The 15077-nt window shown below is 28.5% G+C and overlaps 1 protein-coding gene across 1 annotated transcript; it reads left to right on the forward strand.

The window, feature by feature from the left end:
- Positions 1-11326: 11326 nt before the first annotated feature.
- On the forward strand, positions 11327-14457 carry LOC115711926 (uncharacterized). The gene is made up of 6 exons (XM_030640120.2): positions 11327-11822; positions 12275-12510; positions 12594-12852; positions 13347-13526; positions 13613-13768; positions 13867-14457. Exons 1-6 carry the CDS (start codon positions 11793-11795, stop codon positions 14032-14034), a joined length of 1029 nt encoding a protein of 342 aa, XP_030495980.2. The 5' UTR covers positions 11327-11792; the 3' UTR covers positions 14035-14457.
- Positions 14458-15077: the final 620 nt, after the last annotated feature.

Here is a 15077-nt window from a genome sequence, read left to right on the forward strand (position 1 = left end):
ATACAATATATAAAATACTCTCCTATTTATCTCATTTCTCATTCACAATATATACACACACAATACATATTCAATACAACACAAAATACATACATATATACTCTCCTATATCAAATTTTTCATTCACAATATATATACACACAATACATTTCTCATTCACAATATATACACACAATACATATTTAATAATATAGAAAAACCCTAAAAAAATTTATAAAATAAAAAATAAAGCAATGTACAGTAATAAAATTAGTAGAAATTAGATTTATACCTTAATAGACGTTGAAATACAATGTTTTCTCCACTAAAAACGGTGGCCGGAGGTAGAACCACCACCACCACTACCTCTACCTTCGGTTTACCCTAAAAAATGAGGAAAAATGTGATCTTTTCAGGTATATAGTTTTAGGTATGAAAAATAGAAGATTTAGAATCAAAAATGAGCTAAAATGGTGAAAAAATGGTGAAATGGGGGTGGTTTTTCGTGGTGGTTGGCGGAGAGGGTTTGGGGTTCTCTGGTTTGGGGGTTTCTGGGTTGGCTGGTCGAATGAGGAAGATGATGGGCTGGGCTAGGGTTATAAACCCTTTAGGCGTCAGTTTTTTTTAGAAATAACCGACGCCATAGGGGGGACACCCTATGGCGTCGGTTATTTCCAAAAAACTGACGCCGTAGGTGGTGTCAAAATCCCTTCCAAAAAATTCCAACCCTATGACGTCGGTTCTTTAATATTTGCTGAAAAAAAGTGCCTCTAAAAGCTTGGTTTGTAGTAGTGAATAAATTTCTATTTAAAGAAATAAATAAATAAATGATTTTCTGATAAATGAATATTTTATATTCATTGAATCTGGACAAAATCAATTATGTAATATTCTATATATGGTCAGATTTTATATTCATTACCTGATTTGATTTCCTGAATTAATTGTCAAAATATTTTGACAATTAATGTGACGCAGATACTGATGGAGTATTTCACCTATATTTCTCGGTCTCCAAGCTCCTCACTCATTCTGTTCATAGCAACAAATTCCATCTAAAGAGAGTTGAGAGAGCGAGGAAGCCCGATTACCCACATCAATCGGTTTCTTTTGCAGATCAAGCTTATGTGGGACTAAAGCTCAAAGATTCAATGGCTGGAGGTATTTCGATCCTATATTCATATTGTGTATATGTTCATTTATTCCGCATGTTATATACATATATATGTTTCAGTTTATACATAATAAATGTCTAACATTGTCATCACAAATCACTTGACACGAGGCAACTAGATGTTGATAATGCATTCTTAAATGGAGACTTACAGGAGAAAATTTACATGGTCCAACCATCAAATTTTGTAAATGAACAATTTAAAATTCAACCCATGTTTGCAAGCTGTCTAAGGCCTTATATGAATTAAAAGAGGCCCGTAGAGCATGGTTTGATAAGCTATATGTAGTCCTTTTCAATCTTGGATTTTCCTCTGCTTAAACTGATCATTCATTGTTTATAAAAATCTTTTCTACTAGTTGTTTGTATGTTTTAATTTATATGGATGACATATTAATAAATGGTAATTATTCTTCTCAAGTCTCCAATATTTTCACTGCTTTGAGCACAAAGTTTTCCGTTAAAGACCTTCACAACTTAAACTACTTTCTCGGCATCCAAGTTGTTCCAACAGCTACTGGTCTCATGTTGTCTTAGCAAAAGTATCTTCAAGACTTACTTTGTGATGCTCAAATGCAAGGTGTCAAAATAAAGAATTCTCCAATGTATTCAGGGTAGAGATTATCTTAATATGGAAGTGATCCAGTAACAATCCATTGTAGGTACTCTACAGTATGCCTCAATCATTTGACCAAACATTGTCTTTAGTATGAATAAGGTGTAGTCAGTTCATACACAATCCTCTCCAATCACACTAGATTTCTATCAAACGAATACTAAGATACTTGGCTGGAACATTGGACTATGGACTGCATCTCACCAAGGCCTCCTCTTTTGATCTTCAAGCTTATTGTGATGCTGACTGGTATGACGAACTAGATGACAAAAGATCAACAACTGGTTTCTGCATTTTTTTTGGCTCCAATCTTATTACTTAGCAGTCCAAGAAACAAACAACCATTTCCAGATCTTCTTCGAAGACAAAGTTTAGAACCCTTGTTGCAGTAGTCACTGAACTCACTTGGTTGCAATCCCTTCTTTTTGAACTCAAAATTTAGATATCTTCACCTCCATCTGTCTGGTGTGACAATCTAAGCTCAGTTATGATGACTGCCAATCTAGTACTCATGATGCTCAGTGGCGTACTTAGGATTTAAAGTGAGGGGGCGTATTTTTTATTTTTTTTTGTAAGGAAAGGGCAAAAGTAAACTTAAAAAGAAAAAAAAAATACTCTTGGTGGGATTTGAACCCTTGAGCTAAATATTATGTTTATAAATATCATCTTTTTATTACAAATGTATGTCGTAACTAACTAAAATGTAAATATATTTTTTTCCTTAATTTTTATTTCAGGGGGCGACTATCCCGCCTTGTTTCTATGTGGGTCCGCCCTTGTTCATGCTTGCACTAAGCATATTGAAATAGACCTCTACTTTGTTTGGGACAAGGTTCTCCATAAGCTAATTCAAGTCAATTATCATGTTCCCTTTGAACATTAAATTGTAGATGGTCTAACTAAGCCTATTTCTAACAACATGTTCTCTATTCTCAGAGACAAACTTAGTGTTGTTTGTGCTCCCACATTGAGTTTGAATGGAGCTATTAGAGAATCCTAGCCTAGGCTTGTTTACTTTGCTTAGTATTCTGTTATAAGTAACTAGTTAAGAGGTTAATTAGTTAGTAGTTATAATTTCTAACTGTCTAACTAACTTTAAGGCAGCTGGCTTAGATGACTCTTTAAGTTTTCAATTCTTGTATATAAAGCCTCTATAATTGTCTTTCTTAATTAATCAAATTATTATTAAGTTATTTTTCTCTAAAAACTCTACAATTATTATTTTATTTTATGCGCGTGTAAAATAAATTATTTGAATGCTGCTTTTTATATTGTAAATTATTCTGAAATTCTCAGCATTTTGAAAAATATATCTCAAATAACTATAACGTGCACAAATACGAGAAAAAAAATGGGCTAATTTTTTTTTTTTTTTTCTAAATGTCAAAACAGTGGAGAGTACATTGGAAAAGCACTCTATATATTTATACATTTATCCCTATTGATTTTATATATATATAAAAATAAATTATAATGATATCATGATATAAATATTTTTTATTAGGGTATAGATCGTAGTCCCTCTCTCGAACTAATCCCAGTCAATATTAGAGTAATTAATGTATAATAAATATTATTATTTTTATATAAATAAAATATCCATATGTATAGTTTGGAAGATAACATAGTTCTATCCACCATTATATATATTATAATCTTCTCAGTTTGGTGATCTCGTCTCTTGAATTCAAATATTGAGATAACCTAATTAATTGCATGTGTATGTGTGTAAGCTTTATTAATTTATTTAATTAGTGGGTCTAACTGCTTACTTACCTTAGTTAATAATAATTTTCGCTTAAAAAAATACAAAAAAAAATTGAAAACACATCGATAATAAATTGGGTCAACGGCCACCACTAGTTTTAATGGTAATAATTCTATAAATACATGTTGTGTAATAAGAATAGAAAAAGGGAATATATTAATATATATATAGCAAATTTGTGGTATGACTTAGCATAAATTTTGTACCGTTAAAAAAACTTTTTCCACTATTAATTTTAGATAATATAATTATTAAAACTTTATACATGTTATAATAATATTTAATATTTAATAATAATATTTAATTATATATTTATTTTGAAAAAATAAAATAATATTAATAATTAAAAAATTTATTAATTTTAAATGTAAATTATAATTATTTTTTTAGTTAATATATATTGTTTTTATAAAAATAGTAATTTTGAAAAAAATAAAATTAATTACTTACGAATTTCGCTGTCAATTTTTTTCATATTAATATTTAACTATAATAAAATTAATTACTTAAGTACTTTCACATCAGCTTGGACTACTCACTATTAGTGCAAAGCTCAAGATAAAAATAATTTATTAACAGAAATAATGACAATAAAATTGAGCACTGGACAAAACCAAATTCTACTACAGGCAAGATCAATGTTGATGGTGCCCTTTTTGAGAGAGAAGATACTTAAGGTTTTGGGATGTTGGCTCGAAATTCTTCAGGTAGGCTTCTAGATCAAGTTTAAAGCGAATTACCATGGCAGTCTTATATATGCAACAGAAGTTATTGAGGCGTTGGGAATAAAAGAGGCTCTTAGCTAGATAAAGAGTAAGAGTTTGGAATAAAATAATAGAGGTTGATACTGATAGCATGCTCACTGTTCAAATAATTTTTAGTAGTTAACAAATGTCTTCTGTTTTCGGGTTGATTAATTATTAATGATTGTAAGAATCTGTTATCTTCTCTATATTCTACTAGATTACATTGTATTAGACGAATCAAGTAGCTCATTATGTAGCTAAGATTCTCAGTTTTTCTCTAATTGTACACGTAGCATTCATGATCATAATGCCTCAGCTAATCTTCAAGTTATTTTGTACTCGGAATGCTAAATTTCAATGAAGTTGATATATTTCATGATGTTAAAAAAAATATTTTCGCCACCATTTTGTTTAGATACATAATTCTACCATAATTACTTATTAAATTAATTTACATTGTTAATTTTTTTATCAAGAAAGATAATTTTTATTAATCTAACCGAGTCAATTACATCCACAAGGGATCTCTTTTCAAAATAGAAACTTACAACTCTTTTATATTTTTAAGAACAATTTTATCTATGCTAGACAACTTCTTTTCATGTACAAGATTAAGTTTAATTTACTCGAATTTATACACTTTTTCTTATTTAGATACAAATTTTAATTTAGCCAAATGTTATAAATTATACCTACTAACACATTCTTTTTTATGAACATAATATAATTTTTATGATATATTTTAAATATTTTTTTTAATAACAACAAAGTCCAAAGCAAAACAAAAAAACAAGTCCTCTATACACCATATGTATATATATAGTAGCAAAAAGCTACATGCGAGGCACATACACTAAATTTTATGCTAGTTTTTTCTATGTTATTTGAAAGTGATACAATTAAAAATTAAAGAAAAAATATAATTAGTTATTAGATGAGATTATTATTATGTGTATAGGAAGAAATCACAAATTAATTAATCTTATAATCTTAACTTTAATCAAATAGGATTCTAAATATATGAACAATAAATAATCACGTAAAAATAAAAAAAATTATTTAAATAAAGAATTCAATATACAGAGTTATATATATGAATCTCATTAATCAAAAATAATTATTCAATATATGAACAATAATTTGTCACGCTATATGTTTCCCAATAAAGAAATCTACCGCCTTATATTCAAAAATAAATAATACATGTAATGCAGATCTTTGTAATAGAGTACTTAAAAGAAACAAAACTTCAGTTACCATAATCGTAAAAACTTTAAGTGAACTAAATAATGACTAAGAAGATCTAAATTACAAAATGAAAATAACATGTCCATATGAGTATGATTTTTTTGCTATATGAGCATGATTGATCTAAGAGAAAATAGATAAACCTATAAACATATAAATATACTTAATATTAATTTTGACAAAGAAACAATTCAATTATAAACAATTCTAAATATCAGCTTGACAATTTCAACACACTAATTACTCGTTAAATAACCACAATGTATACATCATGATAATTTTATTTTATTCGATATCAAATGATAGAGATTATTGAGGTTTTTAGCCATGAAAAACACACTATGATCAAAAAGTAATGCTCATTAATTATATATTTCAAAGAAACCCAAATTTCCATGAATGTCCCTAATAAGATATAAACAATAAAGTTATAAATTAAAAAAAAAAAAGTAGCAAAATTTCAGTTAATATAACAAATAGAACAAATTGAAGATTTATACAATATTGAAATTTTAACTCTTAGAGGCCATTAGCGAAGGGACGAAACTCGTTAGATCCCCTAGTAGAACACTACCTTAATGGTCTGAACACAAAAATTGTAGAAATCAAAATATGAATAAATTAGCATCATCAACAAAAGGAAAATTAAAGGGAAAAAACTTAATAATTACGTGACAAATAATTATTAATTTAATTAAAAAGTTGAGATTATATAAGACTAATTCAAATTATTGTTCATATATTGATTAATCCCATTAATCAATATATGAACAATAGTTTGAATTAATCTTATAATCTTAACTTTAATCAAATAGGGTTTAGAAAAAAGGCATAAATAATCAAATAGGGTTAGAAATATGGTAATTAAAGAAAATCTAGAACCCTATTTTTTTTTTTTTTGAATTTAATGAGATTTATTTTATTTTAATTTTATTATATATAAATAAAAAGTGACACATGAATTTCTCGTAAACCATTTTATTTTTAATAATAAACTATTTTATTTTTAATATAAATAAAAAGTCATCCATAAATTTTTCATAAACTAAAAATTTTGTTACGTAAGCACACTTTATACAGAGATAGAATAGATATGTATATAAAAAGTACTCTTTCCATTTTTTTTATCAATTCTTTTTAAGCAGTAGTTTTCTTTTAACCAAAAATAAAAAATTACATGTAAATATACATACTACCATATTATATAATCTCTATTTAACTTTAATTTTATTGGTAAAAAAATTACCATATATATGGTGGGTGGAAGTGGAAGAAGAGGTGGGCAAAATTATGGGCAAACGCACAGAGAAATATAAAAATGTGAAAATAATAAGAAGCGTTCTGAGAAGTTTAATAATGTACTACTGCATTTGATGATCCATATTCCATACACTAGTATAGTAGTACCCCACTATATATGTATTTATTTATAAACCTTTTCTTTATTTTATTTTAGTGTTTGGTTGGTACTATATATTCTACTTTCTATTTAATAATATCTTCCTATAGGCTATACTTATTGCCATTTGCATGCTTAATGCTTATACTTTCATAAGCCTTATCCCTATATATACCAAAAAAAACTTCTCAAAAATATATTAGATTTTTTTATTGATTATAAAATGTTGGCCAATTAATATATTCATGTTAATAATACGGTGAAACATCAGCTCATCTCACCTAGTCCCTATTAATCTATTTATATAGGGAAATTTGAATTTCCATACTTACAAAATTCCATTATTTTTTTCCTAAATACATACTTACTAAAATTGCTAATATATGCCAATTTTACTAATTTTCCAACCCCTCTCTCTTCGTCTCTCTCAAACTGGAAAAAAAAAAAAAAAAAAAACTCCAGTAATGGTGTGTAGTGACTCAGAGAAGCGGAGGAGGAGTGTAGAGTGAGAACTTCAAGCCCGGCCCATTCAATTTGAAGACATAATTGACTTTGACTTTGGTTTTTCAACTGTATACAATAGTTTTTTTTTCCTTCGGAAATGGAGTAAATACTGTGTTTTTTTTTTCCCCAGTTTTAGAGAGACGAAGAGAGAGGGGTTGGGGGGCTGGGGTTAGTTTTGGAAAATTAATAAAATTGGCATATATTAGTAATTTTAGTAAGTATGTATTTAGAAAAAAAATAATGGGATTTTGTAAGTATGGAAATTCAAATTTCCCTTTATATATATATATATGGATGTAATTTTATAATGAGTATTACTATAAATGAGTATTATTAATAAAATTTGAGTTTCTATAATTAATTTTACTATTTATTTTAAAAATAATTCTTTATTTTTGTATTATATAATTGAGATTGTTCAATGGCGGCCCAAAAAAAATAAAAAATAATAAAAAAAAAAGTTGAATTTGAATTAGGAAAATATGGATAAAAATAATGTTAAATATAAACATATTTTTGATATAGGTATAATTTTTTTTTTTTAATTAAGCAGTAAAATTAGAGTAAATACCATTTTGGACCCTGTGTTTTGCAAAAGTTACAGATTGGACCCTGTGTTTTGTTAAATGACAAAATGGACCCTATATTTTCTAAAATGGTAAAAATAGGACCCTGAGCTTAATTTTAGATAACTTTTTTTTTTTTTTAATATAACCAACTTGAAGATAATTTCTAATACGAACAGATACAAAAAATGTAAACAGTTTTGTCATAGTACTTTTAGATTGAATTATAATTAAACTTTAAAAATCATTTCAGGATCCTATTTGTACTATTTTAGAAAATACAGGGTCCATTTTGTAATTTAACAAAATACAGGGTCCAATTAGTAATTTTTACAAAATATAAGGTCTAAAATGATATTTACCCGTAAACTTAACTACACACTTTTAATATTTCTTTTATTATAAGTCATTAAATTAAAAGTTAATTTTAAAAAATTAATATTTTTAAAATAGACATTTAATTATATTTATTTTTTGAAAGTTCCCATTAATTATCCATTAAAAAATAATTCATATATATTTTTATATATAGGGATTCTTTTATATGACATTCTAAAAAGACTCTATTGGTGAGAGTATATGGGAAACTATAAAAAGTTAGCACCTCATTTAATGAAGTTATATTTTGTTTATATGAAAAACACTAGATTGTTGAGCATCTTTATTTTTAAATTATTTTTTATTTTTTAACATATATTTTTTTTTGTTTTGTTAGTTTCTCTCTCGGTTTTCTCTCTCTAAAATTTTATGCACCCACTCTGTTTTACAAACCATCGACAAATCCAACCACTATATCCATCAATGAACCCAACTATCACCTCCTTCAATAAACCCAACTTCTAATCAAATTCTTAATTTTTTTCTGTCTCTCTCTCTCTCTCTCTCTCTCTCTCTCTCTCTCTCTCTCTCTCTCTCTCTCTCTCTCTCTCTCTCTCTCTCTCTTTTTCTTCTGCTGTAATTTAGAAATCCACAATAGATTAGATAAATATTACTTAAATGGAAATTACACAAATATCATTAATTAGTTAAGTAATTTGAAAAGTTTTGCTACCAATGATTAAATATAACTGTAACAACAATTGAAAGAGTTTAACCGCAAAACACTCATCAAATTTTAACTCAATACCCTTAATATTATTATCATCTTTTATTTGCAATATTATTATCATATTTTATTTGCTAAGTATAAATTTATTAAATAAGTCAATTGTGCCAAATGCATATCATTAACTTGTAGGTTAGGAATAACTTCATAAATAGCCACTTTTTATTGTTACTTGACTTGAAATTAATATTCATAGGAGTCATATAATTAGTTTTAGCTACTTTTTATAGATACATTAATTAATTAAGCTATACACTTTTTACACTACTTAATCACTATTTCTTATCTTTATTTATTTATTTATTTATTTTTATAGGAAAGATGTTTCATTAAGCAAACTAGAAAATGAAATGACAATAAAATTAGCAAATCCAACACAATGATAGGATGAGCAACTAAGGAAACACTCACATTCTTAAGAAACTGAAGCTTTGGTGTCCAAAGCGAATTTAGCTAAACAATGAAAATGCGATTATCTTCTCTACCAACAAAACAAAAACCTCAAGATCGGAATTTCCTACTTAAGTCTATAATCCTCAATGATGTCAACAATACCACAAGAATTTTTCAGTAATCTAAAGGGCATGCTTGCAATCCAACTCAAGAAAGTAATTATAAATTATGTAATCGACATAATAAGTTACACATTTTGAATTTTGAATTTTTATACCATTACTACTATATGAATATGATAGATTTTCAAGACTATTAGTATTATTATAAAATATTATATTATTATTAGTGTAATTAAATTTTAAATCTTACGTATATATATTAATTAAATATTATGTCATAGTAGTATTAGGCACTATTAATACCTAGTATTAACACACTTATTAAATAAGCCAACTTTGAATTATCACAAAAAATTGTCATCCTTACTTACAACATGATAAAAAGACCATAAGTGAAAGAAAGAGAATAATAAATTTATAAATTCTATTTTATTATAAGTGGTAGTATGGTTGTGTAGGTTGGTAGTAATTATTATATTAAGTTTATCTATTTATTTTGGGGAGTTTGAATATCTAAAAATCTAAACTTAAGATCAAAGTTCACTAGCTTCTTACACTAATTTATCAATTATATCCTTAGTTTGGCCTTAGGGTTGGGTCTTATTACATTGTGTTTTGAATAAAGTTTTGGCCTAATTCATAATATTTAATATTTTAATTATTGGTTTTTTTAACCATTATTGTATTGCAAAAAGCAATTTATAAAAATATATAGGTGCCGTTCTTCCAAATATGTCATCTTGGTCCTTTGACTTTTAGCAATGAATTTGATATTGGTTGGGATGTCATTAACTTCTTAAATTACAATAAGAGATGATAATGATCATTAAAACGCTATTATGAAAAGGCCACATGTTTTTTTTTAATAAAGATTATTTATATATTAACATGAATATTATTATCAAAACTAAATTAAATAAGTTTAGCAAAAAAAAAAAAATTAAAATAAAAAACTAAATTCAATAAATAAATAGTATTGTTCGTAGGAGTGCACAAAATGAGTATGTAAATTAAAATTAATATAATTAACAATTCTAATACTATGATAATATTTCTCATCGTACCTTATCACGAATTACTGATAACATTATAACTTAATTAGGTTTCCTTTGACTAAAATTAGCCCTAAACTTTTTTTTTAGCTTATTCAACTCAAATTGACTTATAAATCCCAATATTATTCTAAAATGATTTAATTTTCTTCTCTTCAAAAAAAAAAAAATGATTCAATTTTTCATTAATTAAATTTAGTTAGGAAAGTCTAGTCATGACACTTGTGAAATTTCCACGTACTAATTCCACGTGTCAAATTCTCTGTACAAACAAACAATCATCCAACATTGATTATAAATATATAAATAAATTTGCAAAAATACATTTTTATTTATTATGTAATCAATATCGTTTCTAACTTTCTATTGTCATTATTTTCGAATTGTTGTTATTAGTTAGTACAAACTCAGAGGAGCATTTCATTTCTGTTTTCAAATTTTATTTAAACAGAGTTTTAAAAAATGAAATTGATTTTTTAAAAAAAAAACATTGCAATTATCAAAACAAATAACAATTATTAACTCAAATGTTATTTATTTATTTATGATAATGGAAATGAAAGTAATAAAATAAAAGTCAAAAAGTCAAAAAGTCATATTAGATAGTTTGGGTACTCAAAATTCCGCCTCACACGCCTCAGGTCTTGTGCTGTGCGTTAAATTTTGGTTCTTTAAAAACTTGGACTGTATCCCATGACGGCATCTCCCCGTACAAAATATTTATTTTATTTTATTTTAATTAAATAATTTAATTTTAAATAAAGTTGGAACAAGAAGACTAGACTATCTCCTCCACTATACAATTAGAGAGCCTTTGGTGGAAGAAACTAGGAGAACGATTCTTCAATCCCACAAAAAGTTTCCATACTACAAACAAACACTTTCTGACAATATCCCTTTTCATCTTCTATCTTCTTTTCTTTTTTAATTTCTGAAACAAAGAGAAAAAGCTCTGAAAGCCAGAACCTTTACTCTTCTGGAGCTCTCTAAGGTTTAATGGTGGTTTAATGCTCACTGAGATTTTGGTTGAGTATTAACTGTGTCTGAGCTTTGTTTTGCTCACCCTTTTCTCCGTTTTCTCTCCCTTTCTCTCTCTCACTCTCTCTTTATTTGTTTAACAATGGCTGAGTATATATGTTTACTGAACCAGGTTCGTTTACTTTCCTTTTTGCAGTACCCATATTTAAATATTAATTTTATATATTTGTGGGCGTTTTGTTTAAATCTCTGAAATTGTTGTTCTTTAGTCGGTTCTTTCAGTTTGTGGGTACGGAAGATAAATGTTCATGGGGGGCTTTAGAAATGTGCTTCCTTTTTCCTTGCATGACCGATCTGGACTTAGATAGTTTCAGAATAATTTATTTTATAATCAGAGTTAACCCATTTTAAATCTATTTATCTTAGTCTAGAAAAGTTAAACTTTTGAACTTTTCTGTAGGATTTTAGTAGTGGTACTCTTATTTACATACTAAATTATTGTACTTAGGTACCCTTAAATCTTTAATCTTTGACACTTTGTACATTGATGATTAGAACTCTTTAGTAATCTTCCATTTATGGCTTTTGTTGATTTAGCTCTTTCATTTTCTTTATTGTTGGCAGGATTCTATCATTATTAAGGCTCCTAAGAAAAACACCCTCTTGTTGAGGATGTTAGTATTGGTGTTTGCCATGGTTTGTGGAGTTTATATCTGCTCAATATGTGTGAAGCAGATCAATTTTCAAACCCTTACCTCAAATCAAAGCATCCAAGTTGTGGAAAGTCCTTGTCTTGATAATGGAATTAAGCTACTGGAATACCCTCATGTGCATTATCCCAACCCCAAAACCTTTAGCAGGTAGCTAATCAAAGGGGTTTCTAGTTCTGATTGTTAAGTTTTGTTTTCGGTTTTACTGAGTTTGTGTTTTGGTGCTTTTGTAGGGGTGAGTGTGAGCATAATCCTGTTAGGTTCTTCGCTATCTTGTCCATGCAGAGATCGGGAAGTGGGTGGTTTGAGAGCCTCTTAAATAGTCATATTAATGTAAGTTCTAATGGAGAGATATTTTCTCGTTGGCATAGGAGGCGAAATATTTCTTCCATTGTAGAGACTATGGATCAGGTTTATAATTTGGATTGGCAGAGTAGTGCTTCGAAAAATCAGTGCTCTGCAGCAGTTGGCTTCAAGTGGATGCTTAATCAGGTAACTGTTGGATAATGTCATCTTATAATTATGAATTTATGCTTCATGGAAAATTGAGAATTTGTCTGCATAATGTGAAATATTGGGAACCACTATTCATTCAAGCCAATTTGTATTGATACTCAAAACTTATATTAAGCAGATGCTGAGACTTTGAAATTTGATTACAAGTCTTTGTTGTGTTAAATTGTACAATTCATTGTTCGACTTGATAGACTCTTTCAGTGTTCAAGGTCAAAACTTAGAACCCAACCTTAGTTCTCATGGGTCATGAGATAAATTCAAGCTCAGTTTATGTGTTAGGTTTATGAATGCAGCTAGAGCATCTTAGCAAATGGACTGCTACCATTTAAATTTATCATGGAAACTGTTAGTTACTTTCTAGTATTGACTCAAACTTTTAATGTGTGTATTGTCTCTACCATATAAGGAAGCAGAGTAACCGGGTAAACGAAATTTGTAGCCCCTCTCATGTCTTGCTGTGATTTTTGCAGGGCTTGATGGAGCATCATAAAGAAATAGCCGATTACTTTAACCGTAGGGGTGTTTCTGCAATATTTCTCTTCCGTAAGAATTTATTACGTCGGATGGTCTCAGATCTTGCCAATTCGTATGATCGATATGCTAAGCTATTGAATGGAACTCACAAGGCTCATGTACATTCGGCCGAGGAGGTTCTTTTCTGTCTTATCTATTTTATTTTATTGAGTTCATTTATCATGATGAATATTCTTCAATTCCTGCTTTAAACTTCTTGTAGGCTGAAAAACTGTCAACATACAAGCCAGTAATCAATTCTACATCTTTGATCAATGATCTGGTGAAAATGGAGTTAGCAACTAAGGCGGCTTTGGCATCCTTTAACACCACTAGACACATAGTTTTGTACTACGAGGATGTTGTGAAGAACCCTGCTGTAAGTTTTCTCTAGGAACCTTAGTTGTTGATCGTTTTTTACCCTACACCGAGTTACATCTACTGAGATTTATCCTCCTATTTCATATTTTTCAACAGAAACTGAACGAAGTTCAAGTGTTTCTTGGACTACCAGTGATGGAGCTAAAGAGCCATCAGGTGAAAATACACAAAGGATCACTATCAGACCACATCAAGAACTGGGATGATGTCAACAGGACACTTAGTGGAACAACATACGAGCATTTTCTCTACTCTGATTATTAATAGTCCCGAGTCCCGAATCTGCTGCTAACTCCTGGATTGGTGTAAATACCAGCCTAACTTATTATTACACAGAAGCTTGGCTAACAGGGTACCACCGGTCAAGGTTAGAATTTTTTGTGGCTGCAACATTTTCTTGGCAATTAGTGTCAACAATTCGTTGATGTGATAATTAGTTCCTTTGATGCTCTCTCTACAAAATTGTACATGTCATTTTGTTCATTTTTCAAGTTTATTAGAGTTTTTAATCAGAAACTAATTATAATGAAAATGTTTTGAGGACTGTAGGGAGCCCATTTGCTTCAAATCTTATTACATGTTTTATGCATTTTCATGAAAAGCTTACCTTGTATTACTATTACACAAAGGCAATGATACTCAAAAGAACTCTTTCAAAGTTGTTGTATAAATAGTCATTCATATACATATGCCTTTTTTTTTTTATTAAAGTTCTCCTATCTACTCTCAAAGGGTGCCTTAGAATTCAAATGTAAATTATTACATTTTACTTTACACATGTCATATATATATATTATATAATTTAAAATAGAATGTAATTATAAAGTGACTTTGTAATAGGACTTGTGATAATTAAAATGAATTTTCTTATCTAATAATTGAAAGCAGAAAAAGAGAAAAGAGAAGGTTTTAAATGAAAAAGAGCAGCACCCGAATAGATATTGAGTCTCAGAACCGAATCTTTGTAGAGCCCACGCAACTTAACACACTAATCACACTATGGAGGGTGCAGAGTGAGGAGCCCACCACAAAACGACGAGCGACTCGTCGTTTTGTTAAAACGCGGTGACCGACAACGACAATAACTTCTGTTCCATAAACTCTAAACGGGGGGCTCTTCTGTCTTTTCACACTTTTGAAATTTAATATCAAAACAAATTCAGTAACAATCTTTGTCTTGGAGCGCTCTCATCACATTTTTCTCACTTCCTTTTCCTCTTAAATCATTTATTTATAGTAATATCACTAATATTGAATATGATTTTAGTTTTAAGTACCTGCTGATATTAAACTGTGTAAACATAGAA

The sequence above is a fragment of the Cannabis sativa genome, chromosome 4 (assembly GCF_029168945.1).
Source record: "Cannabis sativa cultivar Pink pepper isolate KNU-18-1 chromosome 4, ASM2916894v1, whole genome shotgun sequence".
Lineage (NCBI taxonomy): Eukaryota > Viridiplantae > Streptophyta > Magnoliopsida > Rosales > Cannabaceae > Cannabis > Cannabis sativa.